This window comes from Lissotriton helveticus, chromosome 2_1, assembly GCF_964261635.1.
Source record: "Lissotriton helveticus chromosome 2_1, aLisHel1.1, whole genome shotgun sequence".
In the NCBI taxonomy this organism is placed as follows: domain Eukaryota; kingdom Metazoa; phylum Chordata; class Amphibia; order Caudata; family Salamandridae; genus Lissotriton; species Lissotriton helveticus.
The window spans coordinates 2,121,904,459-2,121,923,225 of NC_136059.1; the positions used below are offsets into that span (position 1 = coordinate 2,121,904,459).

Genomic DNA, 18,767 nt, shown 5'->3' on the forward strand with positions numbered 1-18,767 from the left:
TTAAGCACTATGTATCAGTTTAATATCTGGAGTTCTACATATTGGATTTGTGTAATTGTGGTCTTGTTTTGCTCATAAAAATATTCTGTTTCTTCTAAACTGGTATGGAATCCTTTTGTGGTGTTTTCACTGTGTTACTGTAAAAGTGTTGCACAAATACTTTCCCACATTTCCACTTAAGTTAAGCCTGACGGCTGTGTGCCTAGCTACCAGACGGTGAGCACTGGATAATTTAGGTTGTGTATCTGACTTACACTGTCTAGTATTGTGGTCTTTCCTTGAAAATGGTGGAAACCTCTGCCAACTAGGGACCCAATTTCTAACAATGTCTTAATAAATGTAGTATTTTCATACAAATCTCTTTTTTTTAAAACAGCTTTTTATTGGCATTTACATAATACAATGCAAATATGTACATTGCGAGCAGAGGTTGTGTAGCATACAGCATAATGGGTCATAGGACAACCATGACATTGCAAAGGTATCCAATTCACATATATACTAGAAAACTTACAACCGGGCATGTGTGAATAAATGAGCAGCAGAGTAAGAAAAATAGTCCCCAGATTGTTGCAAGGCTTCTATCTCCCCACAGGCAAGCACTCACACCTCACATAGCTCCCTAATGCTTCAGATACACTAAAGTCAGGGTTGCAAGCCCTCATGTAGTAAGTATGTTAGTTCAAGCCAAATGATCCCTACTTATTTGTACATAGCAAATCATGTGATTAATGATGCCTCAAAATAGCAACTAACAAACAAGCAGGACACCCAGTTGTTTTGTAAGTAAGAAAGTGGAAGAAACAGCACCGGAAATCCGGTGCCGACTACACAACAATCCAGAAGAGACGAAGAAGGGATGGGGGGGGTGCAGACAGGGCGAACCTCATTCAATGCAATGGCCACCCCCGGAGGATCATCAGGGGTAGCTCGCACCCTGTCAAGAATGGTCCCTCAATCCATCAGCAGGGATATATCCTCCATCGACGCAGTAGGTGATGTGACGGGCACCCTATGCCTGAAGTACCTCCGCCAATAGCTCACTGGTGCCACACAAGAGAGGGAACATCCCAAAACAGTGTTAAGTACAGAAATAACGGCTGTCAAAAAGGTTTGTAATACCGGGCATTCCAACGTCATGTGCTTGAAACCTGCATCCAGCTCATCACATCTTGGGCAAACCAGGGGTTCCCGTCTGTAAATAACTTGTAGTTCTCCCAAGAGTTGTGTAATAATATCTCTCAATTCTTTGAGGATAAAATTGAAACTATTTACAATAAAATCACCTTGGCCAAACACTCCATGGACATCGACGTCCTTAGTACCCCTCGCATGGAGACTCAAAGAGACACCTTTCTTGACATTCCTGAAGCTACTGAGAGCGACATTATATCACTATTAAATAACATGAAAACAGGCTCCCCTCTTGATCTGCTCCCTGCTAGACTGGTGACCACTTTGAGCAGAACATTAGGCCCAATCATTTATAAAATCTTGAACCTTTCCTTCAAAGAAGGGCAACTCCCTCAGCAATGGAAAGAGGCAGTAGTGAATCCCATACGGAAAAACTCAGCTTCACCTTGGAAGGAACTCTCTAACCTCCGTCCCATCTCTCTTCTGCCCCTCCTGAGCAAACTGGCTGAGAAACATGTCAACACCCATGTTTCCAGTTTTATAGAGGCGACAGGGGGCCTGGACCATTCTCAATCTGGGTTCAGGCCCAACTACAGCACCGAATCAGCACTCCTCTCCGTGACCGACAACATCAAGATGTCACAGGATAGAGGAGGCTCAATGATTCTGGTGCTGTTAGACCTGTCGGCCGCTTTTGATACTGTGTCTCACCAAATACTTTTGGGCCGTTTGCAGGGAGTGGGCATTGGAGGACAAGCTTTGTCCTGGTTGGAGAGTTTCCTTTCCGGGCGTTCACAATCTGTCAGCTTGGGCCCCTATCGTTCCACCTCAAGGGTGCTCACGAAGGGAGTGCCACAGGGCTCATGTCTAAGCCCCACATTGTTTAATGTGTATGTGGCCCCCCTTGCTGAGATTGTGAGGAAGTATGGATTCACTCCAGTGTCCTACGCCGACGACACCCAACTTCTCTACCCTTTCCACTCTCTGAACTCTAATGTCAGGGAAAATTTTGCTGAGGGTATGAGGGCAGTATCAAATTGGATGGCTTCCAACTGCCTCCAGTGTAATGTCGGGAAGACGGAGGTAATGCTCTTTGGGAAAGCTACTATACTCTGGTCCCCCGATTGGTGGCCTATGGATCTGGGACCAGTGCCCTCCCCAAAGCTGACCGTTAAAAACCTGGGTGTGAAGTTAGACCAAAACTTAACCTTAAAGGAGCACGCGAATGTAATCTCCGGAGCATGCTTCCGCACCATTGGCCTGTTAAGGCGAGTTTTCCCTCTCCTGCCTGATACATATAGAAAGACTCTTGTACAGGCCCTGGTGATAAGCCGGTTAGATTATTGTAATGGGCTCCTGATACTAGCTAACGAGGATGCCTTAAACCGGCTACAGGTGGTCCAGAATACGGCGGCAAGACTGATACTGGACGCTCCTTCAAGAACTCCCTCCAAGCCCCTACTGAGGGAACTTCACTGGCTACCGATACGGCAACGTATCAAGTTCAAAATCTGTTGTACCATTCATAAATGCCTTTTTGGAGATGGACCCAAATACCTAGCCTAAAAATTCCAACTCTATAAACCAGATCGCTCTCTTCGATCAAGTAACCAACTGTTACTAAAACCCCCACTCATTAAGAAGACCAGACAAGGTGGCCGCGCCCTCTCCCTTGTGGGGCCGACCTTGTGGAATAACTTGCCCTTCGGTCTCAGACAGAACACTAACCACTTATTGTTCAGGAAGATGCTCAAAACAAACCTATTTCTGGAAGGATAACGGTCTTAGCTCATCTATTTGAGACCCTAGCCCATCCACATAGCTACATTCCTTACCAACCTGGCGTGCAAAGCGCGGAGATACCCCGACAGGGTCGATTCTGGCGCGATATAAGAAATTAAATAAATAAATAGTCTTTGGGGAGTCAGGTAGGTCATCTGTAGGTAATTAAACTGGACACATTTGAAGCCAGCATTCCTGGAGGCTCTCCCATGGCTCTCCGTAGACCTTGTCCATTCTATATCGGTCAGCTCACTGCCCACCTGCTGGTCCCACCTCTCTCGCTTTCCAGTCAGTGGTGATGTAACCATAGTCAGCTGTGCTGTATAAAGCCACTTGGCCAAGTGTCTCGCTGAACCCAGTGTTACCAGTGCCTGCAACACCTCGTGGGGGTCCGGTAGCCCTCCTCGTCCTAACCACATACTCCTAAACATCCCAACCAGGGCGTGACATGTTAGGAATTGGCCGGGGGGAAAGTCAGATTGTTCCAAGAGATCATTCAGCGGTAGTAATTCTCCAAGGTGAAATGAATCACTCACTGTCACTAGACCAGCTGCCATCCAGTCAGCCATTTGTGCAATGGTGAACGGCCGTGGGGGAATCCCATGTAGTATCCCCACTAATGGGAGGTCCGGTGCATACAAAGGTGACCTATGTGTGCGCCTTAAGCATCTCTGCCAGCACTGTACTGCCACCTTCAATAGTAACCCCTGTGCAGGATAGGCATCATTGGGTTAAGAAGCTTAGCCAGCAGGAGACCCTGGTGTTTCACCATCCAACCGGGCAAACCAGTTCAGCATCCCTACCATCCAGCCACTGGACAAGCCGCTATAGCTGGGCAGTTAAATAATATAGTTCAAAATCTGTCGCACCCAACCACCCCTTGCCGGGAGCCCTCCGCAGCACAGGCAGGGAGACTCTGTGCCACCCATCATCCCTAATAAGGTTGCGCAGCATTGAATCCAAGTCATTGAACCAGGGTTGTGTGAGAAGGAAAGGGAGGTTCACAAAATAATATAGCCGTCTAGGGAGCATAATCATTTTCGTGAGGGGGATGCGGGTCATCACCGGGAGCTTCATTGAGCGCCAAAACTGTATATTGGTCTTAAGGGCTCTGCACACAGGCACCAGAGGGAAACATCCATTACAATGCAGTGATTACAACGACCTACCTCTACAACGTAACTGCCTTTACATCGCATGCCATTACAATGCATGCCATTACAACACATTATAAGGTAAGTAATGTTTTTTTTTTTTAGTATTAGGGTGGGTGTGGCGTACATGGGAATAGTATTTTTTACCCCTACACTATCCAACACTTTCCCTATTTTTGCACTCAGTGGAGTGGGGAAAGTAATTTTTACCCCAACACTATCCAACACTTTGTAATATTTACTACTACATAATCCAACACTTTCCCTACTGTTGCACTCACTGGAGTGGGAAAAGTAATTTTTACCCCTACACTATCCAATACTTTGTCATTTTTACCCTTACACTAACCAACACTTACCCTACTGTTGCACTCACTGGAGTGGGAATAGTAATTTTTTACCCCTACACTATCCAACACTTACACTACTGTTGCCCTAAAAGTATTAAGCGTTTTAATGGTATGCGTTGTAATGGAATGCATTGTAATGGTAGTTTTAAAAAATGCATTGTAATGGCATGAGTTGTAAAATCATGCAATGTAATGCTAGTTGCGATGTAAAGACTGCGTTGTAAGAGCATGCTTTGTAATTGCATGCATTGTAAGGTCATGTTTTCACCCCAGATTACCCTCCCTCAGGTCCTCCAGGTCCCAGAACACCAGCACTCTGAGATACCGAAAAGATAAATGTGACCACATCACGGTGCCCGGCATCCCAACCGGACACTCCATATCCGCTCTGATGCGAAATCGATGCGCCATGGATCTGTTATCCCGGAGGCCCGAGAGTTGCGCGAATGTGTCCACCCTGTCTGGGCCATCTCTTAGATAGAACAGTAAATCATCTGCATATAATGAAATGATATGTGTCCTACCCTTATCTGCAAGCCCCAGTCCTGTCCCCTCTGTCGGAAAAGCTCTGCCAGCGGTTCAATAGCCAGGGCAAACAGGAGGGAAGATAAGGGGTACCCCTGCCTAGTTCTCCTATAGACTCCATATGCCACCGACACCACACCCCCAGTCCTCACTCGTGCTGTGGAGTTAGTATATAACGGGCACACCCATTGTGCCCAGTCTTCACCTAACCCCATCCGCCTCATGGTAGCATAAAGGAAGGTCCACTCTAGAGAATCAGAGGGTTTTTCCAGATCAATGGACATGATCAAAGCATTCGGATAGGCAGCCACTTCATCATGATATAAAACAACCTGCGTAGTTTCTCCGAGGTGAACTGTGTCGGGACCAACCCGTTTTTATCCCCATTAACCAGGCCCGTCATATAAGAAAGCAACCGCGTTGACAGAATCTTGCTGAGATTTGGAAGTCCACATGTACCATTGAAAGTGGCAGGAATCTCAACGTGTCTGCTGTTTTGGACTTAGGAAGAGGAACCACCATCACTTCTCTGGAGGAGGCCAGAAGAGACCCCGGCACTCTGCAGAGATGGCTGTAAGCCTGGGGGAAAGGCTAGGGGGCAAACACCAAATAGAATTCCGCAGGGAGGCCGTCAGGGCTTGGGGTCCTCCCAGTTGCCATCCCTTGGCTGGCTTGATGAATTTCCTGGGTGGTAACTGGACTACCCAAAATTTTGCATGCTTGTGGATCTATTGTACGCAGAGGCAGAGACCGGAGGAAGTCCTCCACCTCCCCCTGTTCGGGTGGTGCCGGGCTAGAATAAAGGCTTTTGTAATAGTCATGGAAGGCCGTATTAATGGCCCTAGGGTCATATAATGGTAGGTGTCCTCCAATGGTAATCTCTGTGATGGGAGAGCCCCTGGACTCTGGGCAGACCAGCCAAACCAGCAGCCTGCTTGATTGGCCCCCCTCTTCATGCATTCGCTCCTGATAACATCTCAGGTCTAGACAACTGAGTTTTTCCATGGCAATATTATAACTTCTTTTCATCTCCACTAGTGCCTCAGAGCCCACCCTATTGCCCAGACTGTGGATGCGCTGCTCAAGATCTGTGAGCTGTTACCAGAGCTCCCTCTGGGCCCCAACCGTCAGTCCCATACATTGTCCCCTCACCATCATCTTAAAGGCATCCCAATCGACAAGGGGGCTGCTAGTGGAGTCCTGAATGAAACGAAAGTATTCTGTAATGGAAAATTGCAGGATATCCCTGAAGCCAGTTTCCTCCAGGAGCGACGGACTAAGGCACCAGACCGTCACCACTGGGGGATCACTGCAGGGGCGAAGAGATAACAGCAAGGGAGAATAATCGGACAACACCCGACCTAAATATTCTGTGTGGGTAATGAGTGGGCAGAGGTCAGGGGAACATACGAACACTTCCAATCGTGTATGCACTTTGTAGAGGGGTGAATAATATGAATAATCACACTCCAGGCAGTGCTGACCCTCCAAATGTCTACCAGTCTCCAATGGGCTACCCAATCACTAAAGCCCCTGGACAGCCTGTGGACAGCTGCCACAGGAAGAGGGGGTGTGGATCTATCCATCAGTACATCAGCCACACAATTAAAATCACCACCTAATAACAAATCGTTGGCAACAAGGGAAGACAACAGTACTGACAGCTCCTGAAAGAAGGGGACCTGTTCTTAGTTTGGTACATAACACTACTTAGGGTGACCTCTCCACCCAGGAGCCTACTTCTAACAAGCACATATCTACCCTCAGGGTCTATACTTGAGTGACTCACCTCACAGGGGGGTCCCTGCTCTCACCCATAGTAATACCTCGTGAGAGTAGGCAAAGTAAGAAGTGGCAAATATCTGACACGCCATCTATGGCGTAGACAGTGGATTTCCAGTGCTGTGAGGTGGGTCTCCTGCAGCATAACAATTTGTACACCTCTGCGGCATAGATAGCGATGGATAGTATGCCTCTTAGAGGCCGAGCCCATGCTCCGAACATTCCAAGTCATCAATTTAATATTGTCATCGGAGGATCTGCAGTCGAGGTGTAATAACAGGCATTTCCTCTCTCTCCAACACCGAGCCCCCAGAGTCTGAGGCTATCAAGCGGTGGTCAGAGGATGTATTTATGTCTCTTACAGATTTCTGGGAGGAGTCACTCATCGCCACAACCTGCTCTGCGTTCTTCTTTGGCCTGGGACAAGGTGGGGCCTTGAAGTCATGCCCTGGAGGTTCCTCTTGTCCTTCTTTCCTGCTCTGCGCCGAGCAGGGACCAGTTGCCCCAACACTCCCACTTAGGGGGCGCCTGCTTTGTAAGTATTAATCCAGGCCCATTCTGCCTCCAGGTAGTCGCAGACATGTGTTTTGCCATCGAGCATGACACGGGGGTGGGCCGGGAACATCAAAGATTACTGTACACCCTCTGCCCGAATCGCCTTCGTGGCCTCATCAAAGGAGGCTTGTTGTTGCACTTTAGCAGTGAAATCCGTGAAGTTAAGGACTCTACTGTTCCCGATTTCATAAGTGTCATGTGAGTGGTCACACTGTACGATTATATCCCGATCCCGATAGTGCAACAGTTTCGCTATCATTGGGCAAGGAGGTCTGACCAGTGTGTGGGGCTGCGCAGGCACCCAGTATGCCCTCTCCAATGCAAAGAATTTTGTGAATTATTCAGCTGCTACCGTTGAAGAAAGCCAATCCTCCAGGTAAGTGACCATATCTGTTCCCTCAACTCCCTCGGGCAAGCCAATCAGGCAGGTATTGCTATGGCAATTCCTCACTTCTGCATCTTTTGCTCTCCGCTCTAATGTGATCATCTAGCTGTCAAGTCTTCAACTTTACAATGCACAGCTTTCCCCCAGTGTCTGTTCCGTGGTTTCAACCCGGCCCAACCCGGCCCGACATCTTCCGATGTTCTGCTTGCAGCAACCCCAGTCCCAGAAAACTGCCCCTATGTCCTGCTGCAGTGTGGCCTTAGTGTCCGCTATTGCTGCCAGCACCCTGTCCATGTGAGAGCGGATCGAATCGTCCACCAACTCTTCTTCTACCGCCTGCTCAGGCGGGTGCGTTGATGATCCTTCCAGGTCCGGCCGCTGGGCCCCCTGCTAGGACCTGAGCTTCCCCATCCTGGAGCATGGCAGGAGGCAACCACCATTGGCTTTGGGAAGAAAATACAACAGATGGCAATGCAGCACACCTCACCGTCCGCAGCCCCCGTTATGTAGCAGTCACCTGGGCCTCCCATTCCCAACTTCCTCCTCCTAATGGGTACCGCACAGGCAGGATGACACGATCACGGGCAAGGCACCACACCTCACCCCCTGCAGCTTCCGCTAGGCAGGACACGCAGCCAGGACATTTTCACTTAAGCTCCAGACCGGGTGGACAACTCTCCTGGGTTCAGCACACACACTTCCCCAGAAGCAGCACCAGGCCACAGGAAGCCCACGCCTCGTTGAGGTCTCCATCATCTTCAGCTTCTCTGTACCCCAATCTGGGTCCCGAACACCCTCTGCCAGCCCCAACAGCCCTCAGGGTTTCACTCGACCTTGGGTGACCCACAGGAGGGACCTCAGCTCTCTCCCACAGTCTCAGCCGGGTCCCGGGAAGTCACCACCACAGGCAACCTGGCACACCAGCTGCCATGTTGAGTCCGCGCCGCCTCCGCTCAGTCCCCTCCGCATCTGTCGTCTTTTTGAGATGCATCTCCCGGCCAGGGTAGGCCTCCAGCAGTGCCCTTCTAATCATTAGGGCCTGACATCCCCTCCTGCCTTCGATGGCGTAGGATATTTGATAGGGCGCGGATCGTAGTATTCAGGTGTCCTTCCTCACTGGCTTTCAAGCCACGCCCCCTTCTTATGACTCTCTAGCCAATTAAACAATTCTCATCAATACTTACATTAGTTGAGTAAAATAGTTGTAAAATGGACCTAACTAGGATTCAAATATTAAACAAAGAAAACCAGTTATTTTTGTACAAATCTCAATATCACTCCAACATTCTATTTAATGTTTTGGGTGTGACTGCGGATGCACGTAATGTTCCTTACGATTTTTTTTTTATGTCGATCATTTTCTGTTCCTGGACAGCGTTATCGTTTGGCCTTACTTGTGCTCCATACATCACACATTGTAGCAGTTAAGTTTTCTGGACTAGCACTTTGTGGTTCTTGCTTTAGCAGTCATGTACCTACTATGTTGTCATCCTCAGTTTGCTGTTGGTTGCCAATGTTTAAGATGACGTTTATTGAGAGAGGTAAACGTTCTTCTGTTTATAGCCTACCAGCTAAGGTATGTGCAATGGCTTTCTGAGCTCTGACCATATTTACTTTGTGAAAGTTTTCCCAAAGTAAGCCTTTTGTAGATGGCTGGTTCATAGTCTTTCTTTATGTCGGCATTTTCGGAGGAATTATAAACCATATTTTTTAACCAAGAGCAGGGAGTCTCTAGCTGCTTAGGAAATTGTATATTTTGGTGTTTCAGGTGAAGACTAACTGCCTTCATATATTCAGACTAGTTTATGTTACCAAGGTTCCTGATTGCAAAGTATGTAGGTGCCTGGCTAAAGTATCACAGAATTGACCCTGGATAATAGGGATTAAAAGCGGGAACTGATGTATCCACACCAAATAATTGCTGCATGTCATGTCGAAGGTCGTCTTTTTTGTGTGTTTTATTGACTCAATGTTTATGTTATAGGTTGTATACGTTTGCAAACAGAATATTTGTAATGTATCATATACTTTACACAAATCATTGCTTCAAACGTTTTGGAAATAATTGAAAAACTGTAAAACTTCAATAAATATATATTGGAAATGTTCAGAAACACCATTTCCGGATGTATCTGAATTACACAGCTCTTGTAATGAGTTCTCAAGTGTCTATGGTGGATATCAGTATAGCCTCCAAAACATACTGAAAGGAATATTTCACATTTTCCTCAGCTTCCTGCATCACGTTGTAATAGAACACTTGGAAAAGTCGACCCTCGTGTATATTTCTGTTTAAGTAAAGGAAAAAGTTAAATGTAACCTTTACTTTTCTTTTATTAATTCACTGTGTTCCAAGTCAACCTAGTAATGATTTACAGTTTTTGTTCATTGTCAGTAGGTTTTCATAGAGTGTACTTTGATTTAACCCCCCCCCCCCAAAAAAAATGACCTTCGTTGTAGTTATGGAAAAGGATGGACCTCGCAGAGATATGTGATGTTTTACGTGGTACAAGCCTTCTTGTCTACCTGTGTTTCAGATGTTACATATATGAAGACAAGACTCACAACTTTTGTCCGTAATTGCCAGTTCTTCCTCCTAATTTGGTTAAGGTGTGAGAAAGTGTAAGCTTGTGAACTTGTATTGAGCATCCCTCACCATTCCTTCCCTAAAGGCCTCAGACCTATTTTCTTTGGATTAAATGGTAAAATGTATCCTACATCTGTATTACAATTTATAGTTGTAAGTGAATTAAAAAATGAAAATTATTATATTTAAAATTCCAGGCTGCTTCATTTACAATATCTATTCTTTCATATTCAGGGATCCCTGCTTCTCTTAGCTGGTGCTGGAACGCAGGAGATGCTGCTGCATTTGTCTCTCACAGAGGACCTTTGTATATTTGGACTATCTCTGGACCAGATAGTGGAGTAGCAGTGCATAAGGAAGCTCATAGTTTTTTGTCAGATATTTGTCTTTTCCGATGGCATCCACGGAAAAAGGGGAAAGTAGTGTTTGGGCATACCGATGGAAGTCTTTCGATTTTCCAGCCAGGTAAGACATCATACTTGTTGCAAAATTATTTGTTGCATGCTTGTAAGCCATGTCGTGTTCTCATATGTAATAAAGCCTAATTTGGAGACTCCATTATGACCCTAATCAATTTGCTATTCATCATCACTATACAAAGTGTTTGGAGCGAATAGTTGTTAAGTAGCCTGATTTCTGATGGATATGTCTAACCGCTATTCCTCACTTTTATAATAATCCCTAGGTGTCACAGCAATGCTCTTGCATGCCAGTACATGGCATTGTGCAGCTCCACGTTGACTTCTTTCCACTCTGGAAGTGATAGAGTAGAACCAATATCGGAGCCACCCCGTGCATTGACGACAATTCATTTTTTGCAGCACTTTCTCTTTCAAATTAAAAACAGTATGTAAGCAAACTATGCCCACTACGTAGACTACAGGATTTAAACCATGCAGGAACTGTCACAAACAGATGTGAGTGACAGACTCTACCAGGTATGTTTTTGGGTTTTGGGTTCAAAATATAACTCCAAGTCATGTGAGGAATACACCTCCATCTGTGCAGAAGGCCTTATGGATATGACATGTGAATGGAAGAAACAGCGCAAGCCCGGTTCCTTTTCAAAGTTGAGAGCATGGACCCACTCACAGTCTCAAGGACAGTCCTGTAACATGTGCTGTTTGCAGTCGGAGTCTTTGGGTAAGTCCAAATTGAAATCAACAAGGAAATAAAAAGCAGTGAAGAAGGGCTTGTTCCCATCCCCCTGTCTCTATCTCCAAGTCACAAAGGTGTCAACGTGCTACTTAGTCTCACTACTGATCCACTAATTCAGCAATTGATCCCAATGCATGAATTCCAAGCTTCATATGCAACGTCGCAACAGATCTAGGCCTTTCGGGAGGCCATGTTGCGATCTTTAGTAATCTCCCCGTTCTCTCTGGCGTGCCTTTGGGCCTCAGGTTTCTGCGGGGGCACCCAGTTGGGTTATCATTGATGAATCCATCCTAATCACTGTGTATGCTCCTTGAACCCACTTCAGGTTCAGCAGCAGCATTGGTGCTGAGTTTCGCTGTGGCACTAAATCTGCACCAGGCCCGTTGATATCAATACTGGTACCGCCACTACCACCGGAAGAAAACCCTATAATAATTTCAGCATCTGACTCTGAGTCGAATTAGCCTCTGCCTTGACCAAGGTCACATCTTGAATCTACATTGCCATGCCGCCTTCAGTCTGATTGTGACTATAATGCTGAGTCACCATCCGTTGCCCCACCAACCTCTTGGCTCACACTTTGACCAGAGTCTCTTACCATTTGAAGATAACAGTGCTGATGGGATGTATTACCCCCACACTGCGATGAGGACACTTTCTATATGGACTTTCAGGAGGTCATTAGGCTTGATTCATCCACTGATACTGGTTTAATTTCTCCCATGGACTTCCAACAGAATAAAGTGCTTACTTCACTGTGGTCATAGGATGTGCTGCAGAGTCTTGGACCTGCAGCTCCCCTCTGTGGTGGTCAAAATTAATGTCTTTGAAGATGTTCTGCAATTGGTTCCGGCTTCTTCTGAACTCATGTTTGCCTTTAATGAGGCGCTGACTTTAATGGCATATGGACAAAGCCTTGGACAAAAGGATTCAGGCATTCAGGAAATGTATTTTTCTCCTCACTCCTATTATCACAAATTATAACTTCAACAGATGGCTGGAGTCCTCACTTAACACTGTTCTCGGCAAAAAGAGACACATGAAAACAGGAACCAATAGAAATCCCTGGTACTCTCACAAACTTCGGAAACTTAAACAAACATGTAAAATAATGGAAAGAAGATGGAGAAAGGACTTCTCAGCCGCTAATACAGCCATACATAAGGATGCCATAAAACTCTACAAATTTGAAATAAAACTCGCCCAAGGTTGCTATTAGAGTCACTTCGGCTGCAAACTCCCCTAGTGAAATTTTCCATATTGCAAAAACTCTCCTGACCCCCCTGCCCCCCACCGACCTCAGATAATGCCCAACTTTGGTGTAACCAGATAGCAGACGTTATCTCTGCCAGATGCAAACTATCTATATGTCTCTTCCTCAGGAAACAGACTTACAAATGGTACCACCAACAGACTCAGAGAAGGAACAGGACCTGTTGGAGTAATTTCCCCCCTTAGACCAAGTCTCCTTGCAAAAGATTCTGAATCACATAAATCTGGCTCTCCAACAGATTCAGCTCCCCTGCTATCTTAAACAAGATTGTTGAGACCATATCTCCGGTCATACTGGACTTGATTAATGCCTCTTTTCTGATGGAAATTGTCCCCCTGCTTTGGAAACAGGAGACTGTCAAAGCTCTTTTAAAAAACAAAAACAGATTGGACCCGGAAAAATGGGCTAATTATCGACCCATATTTCTGTTGCCGGGCATGAGTAAAATTGCTGAGAAATGCAAAAAGAACAATTGATGTACAGAATGCAGAACAATGTCATAATTCATCCCAGTACCGAGATCTGGGCCTAAATCCATAGTTTTTTGCTCACCATGCCATTCCAGTTTGGACCTAGCCATATGCAAATCAGTCTTGACCCTGTGCCCCATGGGAACAGTCCAACCCGAACTACCAGGTTAGGTCCTCCCTGGACTGGAAACAAGCATCCTAGGACCGGTTTCGGGCTTTCAGCCCTCATCAGCCAGGATAGCTTGACTCCAGTGACATGTAGAGCACGGGACCCACGTCTGGGCATACCTGTCCCACTCGGGGTGACAAATGCAAAAAGAACAATTGATGGACAGAATGCAGAACAATGTCATAATTCATCCCAGTACCGAGATCTGGGCCTAAATCCATCGTTTTTTGTTCACCATGAATGAATGAAATGGCTTTTATAATGCGCAGCTATGCCCAGTGGGCGTCAAGGCGCCTAACTCAGAAACCTAGCACGTGCAGTCAGGAACAAGAGCTTACTGATATGCTTTAATGAAATACCAGGTTTTCAACGCTTTCCTGAAGAGATCAAGGGAAGGCTGTAATTTGATCTCCAGGGGAAGAGTGTTCCATAACTGGGGTGCAAGAATGGAGAAGGCCTTGCTCCCCCATCTAACCTTCTTAGTGCGTGGAACTACCAGTTGGTTTAGCTCTAGGGAACGTAGGCATCTGTTCGGGACGTACCTCGTGAGCAAGGATCCCAGAGCATCAGTCGGACCTGCCATCAAGGCCCGGTACGTGAGGCAAAGAAGTTTGAACGAAACTCTGGAAGGAATAGGGAGCCAGTGGAGACTCTTCCTGGCCAAGGTCATAGATGACAGCCAGGGCAGGGCCAGTACAAAACGCGCCGCCGCATTCTGTACGACCTGCAGGCGCTGCAGGAGGCCCTTGTTGATCCCGGCGTAGAGTGAATTGCAATAATCGAGCCGTGAACCAACAAGGGCGGTAACAACCTGCTTACGTGCCTGAGGGGAAAGATAGTGGACGATTCTTTTAAGAGTCCTAATGACACCCCAACAGGTGGCCACGGTCCTATTGACCTGGAGTTCCATGGAGAGCCGGGTGTCAAAAATGACGCCAAGATTCCTAGCAGATTGTGTCGGAGTGGGGCAGGTGCCCAAGGATGAAGGCCACCACTCACCTGACCACAGGCCCGGGTCTTTACCAAAGACCAGGACTTCTGTCTTGTCGCCGTTCAACTTTAGGGAGTTGAGAATCATCCACTCTGCAACAAGTTGCATGCAGGACCTAAAGTTGGACGCGGCGACATTCACAGGGTGGGTCAGGGACACCATAATCTGCGTGTCGTCAGCATACGACACTACTTCCATCCCCTGAGATCTTACTAGTCTTGCAAGGGGGGCCACATAGATATTAAACAGTGTCGGGCTCAGGGCCGACCCTTGTGGCACCCCACATTGCAAAGACTTTGCAGGGGAGAGGAAGTCTCCAAGCGTTACACGCTGCTCTCGTTGATGAAGGAAAGAGCTCAGGAGACTGAGGGCCGGTCCTGCTACCCCTGCCTCCCTTAACCTAGATGTTAAAGTAGAGGGAGACAGGGTATCAAAAGCTGCTGTAAGATCCAGCAGGACTAGCACGGTGGATTGACCCAGATCCACCTTCCGGCGGATGTTATCCGTGACCTTGGTCAAAGCAGACTCCGTGCTGTGAAGCTTTCTAAAGCCATGTTGGGACCCATCCAAGAACCCTGAGGAGTCAAGGAAGTTGGAAAGATGGAAATTCAGGTGGGCCTCCAACATCTTAGCAGGGGCCGGCAGAAGGGATATTGGCCTGAAGTTCTTCAGTACACCCGGATCCAATGTGGGCTTTTTGAGGAGGGGTTTTACTGCAGCTCTCTTCCATGCTGCAGGGAAACTACCCTGTTCCATGGCTCCATTCATTATTTCCAACATCGGAGGAAGAATGATATCCCTACATTCCTTGAGTATTTTCAAAGGAACCGGGTCCAGAGGAGAAGCTGATTTTGTTTTATCTAGGAGGAGATTGAGTCCCTCCAGGGAGAGTGCAGGGAACCGATTAAGGGTCTGAGGGGCAACAATCTCCCAGGATTCAAGAAGTTTAATTCTAGAGGAGTTCACCTCACTCAGAGAGATCCTCTGTGATTGTAGAGCTAGATAGATATCATCTATTTTTTTATAGAAGAAATCTGAGATATTACTACATAGCTCCTGAGAAACAACAACGGGATCGGGGGCCTGGAGAGAGCATAAAGAGTCTACGATCTTGAAGAGCTCTTTAGATGATGTAAGAGAACAGGTTAAGTGTGTAAAATAGGCCTGTTTCTCCTTGATAACTCTGCTTTTATATTCTCGTAACAGGCCCTTATAAGCTTCTCGATCTTTAGGATCCCACGATTTGCGCCATCCCCGTTCCTTCTTTCTGCATTTTTGTCTAAAAAGTCTCAGTTCATCCGTGAACCAAGGAACTGTAGGCTTAAGTCGCGTCACGGACTTGAATGTGGAGGGGCTAGCTCATCTACTGCGTTGATAATAGAGTCAGTGAGTTCTTGAGCCGCCTCATCTACCATCCGCTGGGAGGTGATATTAATATTTTGAATGAAAGGGGCCAGAGCCGCACTCGTAAGATTTCTAAAACTTCTTTTGAAACAATTCTTATTAGTACCCGCATTACCCTTCGTACCAGGAATGTCCAGGGAGAAAGGGACTGCTAGATGGTCGGACCAAATTATCGGTACAGGCATAGAGACAGTTAATCTAGGGTCGTTGGAAAAAATCCCATCCAAGGTATGCCCAGCTTTATGGGTCGAATGGAGTACCTTTTGGACAAAGTCACACGCCTCCAGGGAATTAACCAAGGAGGATGTGTCTTTAGACACCATATCTTCCAGGTGAAAGTTCATATCACCCAGAATGGTGAAGTGTGATCTACCAAAGTATGGTTCAAGAATTCTAAAAAGCTCAGTACCAAAATTTGTTCTGAGACCAGGAGGCCTGTATAGAAGGATTCCTGAAAAGGAACTCGACGAGGCACTCGCAATACAAAAGTATAGGGCCTCAAAAGGGTCCGAAGGAGTGGGTAGAGATTTTACAGTGCAAGAGAGTGTGGACTTGAAAAAGATGGCCAGTCCACCACCTCTGCATCGCACTCTATCCAACCTCTGGAGTGCGTATCCGTCCGGTACCGCCAACAGAAGGTCATGGCCAGAGGAGTCCGAGGCCCATGTCTCAGTAACAAAGACCCAGGCGGGTTGCCTCATGCTTACGAAGTCATGGAATTCTATGCCATGCTTAATAAGAGACCGTGCATTAATCAGGTAGCCCTGTTTGGATTGAGAGAAGGGCCGACCAGGTAGAGGGACAGCAGAATTCCTAAGGGCCTGAGTAGAAAAATTAAGGGAGGACTTACACAACGGACAAACCCGCGCCTGACAAAAGGCCTCTGGAGAGAGCCGATGATGGCACTGATGTACAGAGGGTCTAAGTAAGAGCAGATCGCACAACAAATCGCCCCCAAGAGGGGGAACGGACACAGCGGGAGTTCCAGAGTCCAGCCCGCCCCGCAGCACGTCCTCAGCGCGGACGGGCGCAGACGGGCTGAACTCTGGCGTAACTCCGGCGTCAGTCAGGCGTCCCCGCTGCGCGTGGCCGCTGCGCGTCAGCATGACTCGCTTAAGTACACGCCTAGCGTCCTAACGACGACTAGAGCGTCAAGCCTACCTGCTCGCGCCAAAAAGCAGCACCATCTACTTCCAAGATGGCGCTACTGCAGGAGCTACGCCGGGAAGCGGACCCGCCCAACAGCGGTGTGTATTCACCAAGTTAAAGTGTGAGTGAGGGCCAGGCGCTCATTTAAAAAACAAACAAAATGATAAAAGGCGCAAATAAAGTAAAAACGAAGTGAGTATTAAAATGAGCAGAAGCTCAGGTTCTGAAGCGCACAAAGCGCAGACACAGGTCTAATAGCAGCTAGGAGGGAGAGCCAACCGTTTTCCTCGCTTAAGTACACGCCTAGCGTCCTAACGACGACTAGAGCGTCAAGCCTACCTGCTCGCGCCAAAAATCGGCACCATCTACTTCCAAGATGGCGCTACTGCAGGAGCTACGCCGGGAAGCGTGCCATTCCAGTTTGGACCTAGCCATTTGCAAATCAGTCTTAACCCTGTGCCCCATGGGAAAAGTCCAGCCCGAACTGCCAGGCCAGGTCCTCCCCGGACTAGAAAAAAGCATCCTAGGACCGGTTTCGGACTTTCAGCCCTCATCAGCCAGGATAGCTTGATTCCAGTGGCATGGAGAGCACGGGACCCACGTCTGGGCATACCCGTCCCACTCAGGGTGTCAAATGCAAAAAGAAGCACAATTGATGGACAGGATGCAGAACAATTACATACATTCATCCCAGTACAGAGATCTGGGCCTAAATCCATTGTTTTTTTGCTCACCATGCCATTCCAGTTTGGACCCAGCCATATGCAAATCAGTCTTGACCCTGTGCCCCATGGGAACAGTCCAGCCCGAACTGCCAGGCCAGGTCCTCCCTGGACTGGAAACAAGCATCCTAGGACCGGTTTCGAGCTTCAGCCCTCATCAGCCAAGATAGATTGACTCCAGTGGCATGGAGAGCACGGGACCCACGTCTGGGCATACCCATCCTTCTCGGGGTGACAAATGCAAAAAGAACAATTGATGGACAGAATGCAGAACAATGTTATACATTCATCCCAGTACAGAGATCTGGGCCTAAATCCATTGTTTATTTTGCTCACCATGCCATTCCAGGTTGGAACTAGCCATATGCAAATCAGTCTTGACCCTGTGCCCCATTGGAACAGTCCAGCCTGAACTGTCAGGCCAGGTCCTCCCTGGACTGGAAACAAACATCCTTGGACCGGTTTCGGGCTTTCAGCCCTCATCAGCCAGGATAGCTTGACTCCAGTGGAATGGAGAGCACAGGACCCACGTCTCGTGGTGACAAATGCAAAAAGAACAATTGATGGACAGAAAGCAGACCAATGTCATACATTCATCCCAGTACAGAGATCTGGGCCTAAATCCATCGATTTTTGCTCACCATGCCTTTCCAGTTTGGACCCAGCATATGCAAATCACTCTTGACCCTGTGCCCCATGGGAACAGTCCAGCCCGAACTGCCAGGCCAGGTCCTCCCTGGACTGGAAACAAGCATCCTAGGACCGGTTTCGGGCTTTCAGCCCTCATCAGCCAGGATAGCTTGACTCCAGTGGCATGGAGAGCACGGGACTCACGTCTGGGCATACCTATCCCACTCGGGGTGACAAATGCAAAAAGAGCAATTGATGAACAGAATGCAGAACAATGTCATACAATCATCCCAGTACAGAGATCTGGGCCTAAATCCATCGATTTTTGCTCACCATGCCATTCCAATTTGGACCTAGCCATTTGCAAATCAGTCTTGACCCTGTGTCCCATGGGAAAAGTCCAGCCCGAACTGCCAGGCCAGGTCCTCCCCGGACTGGAAAAAAGCATCCTAGGACCGGTTTCGGACTTTCAGCCCTCATCAGCCAGGATAGCTTGACTCCAGTGGCATGGAGAGCACGGGACCCACGTCTGGGCATACCCATCCCA

At 47.5% G+C, this 18,767-nt stretch overlaps 1 protein-coding gene across 2 annotated transcripts in view; it reads left to right on the forward strand.

Annotated features, from left to right (window-relative positions):
- Positions 1-18,767, forward strand: part of WDR17 (WD repeat domain 17) — a 953,840-nt gene that overhangs the window by 87,077 nt on the left and 847,996 nt on the right. For both annotated transcript variants that reach the window (XM_078677682.1, XM_078677683.1), the window contains exon 4: positions 10,489-10,719. In XM_078677682.1, coding sequence (XP_078533808.1) covers positions 10,489-10,719 — 231 coding nt within the window. The remainder of the gene's footprint in view (positions 1-10,488; positions 10,720-18,767) is intronic.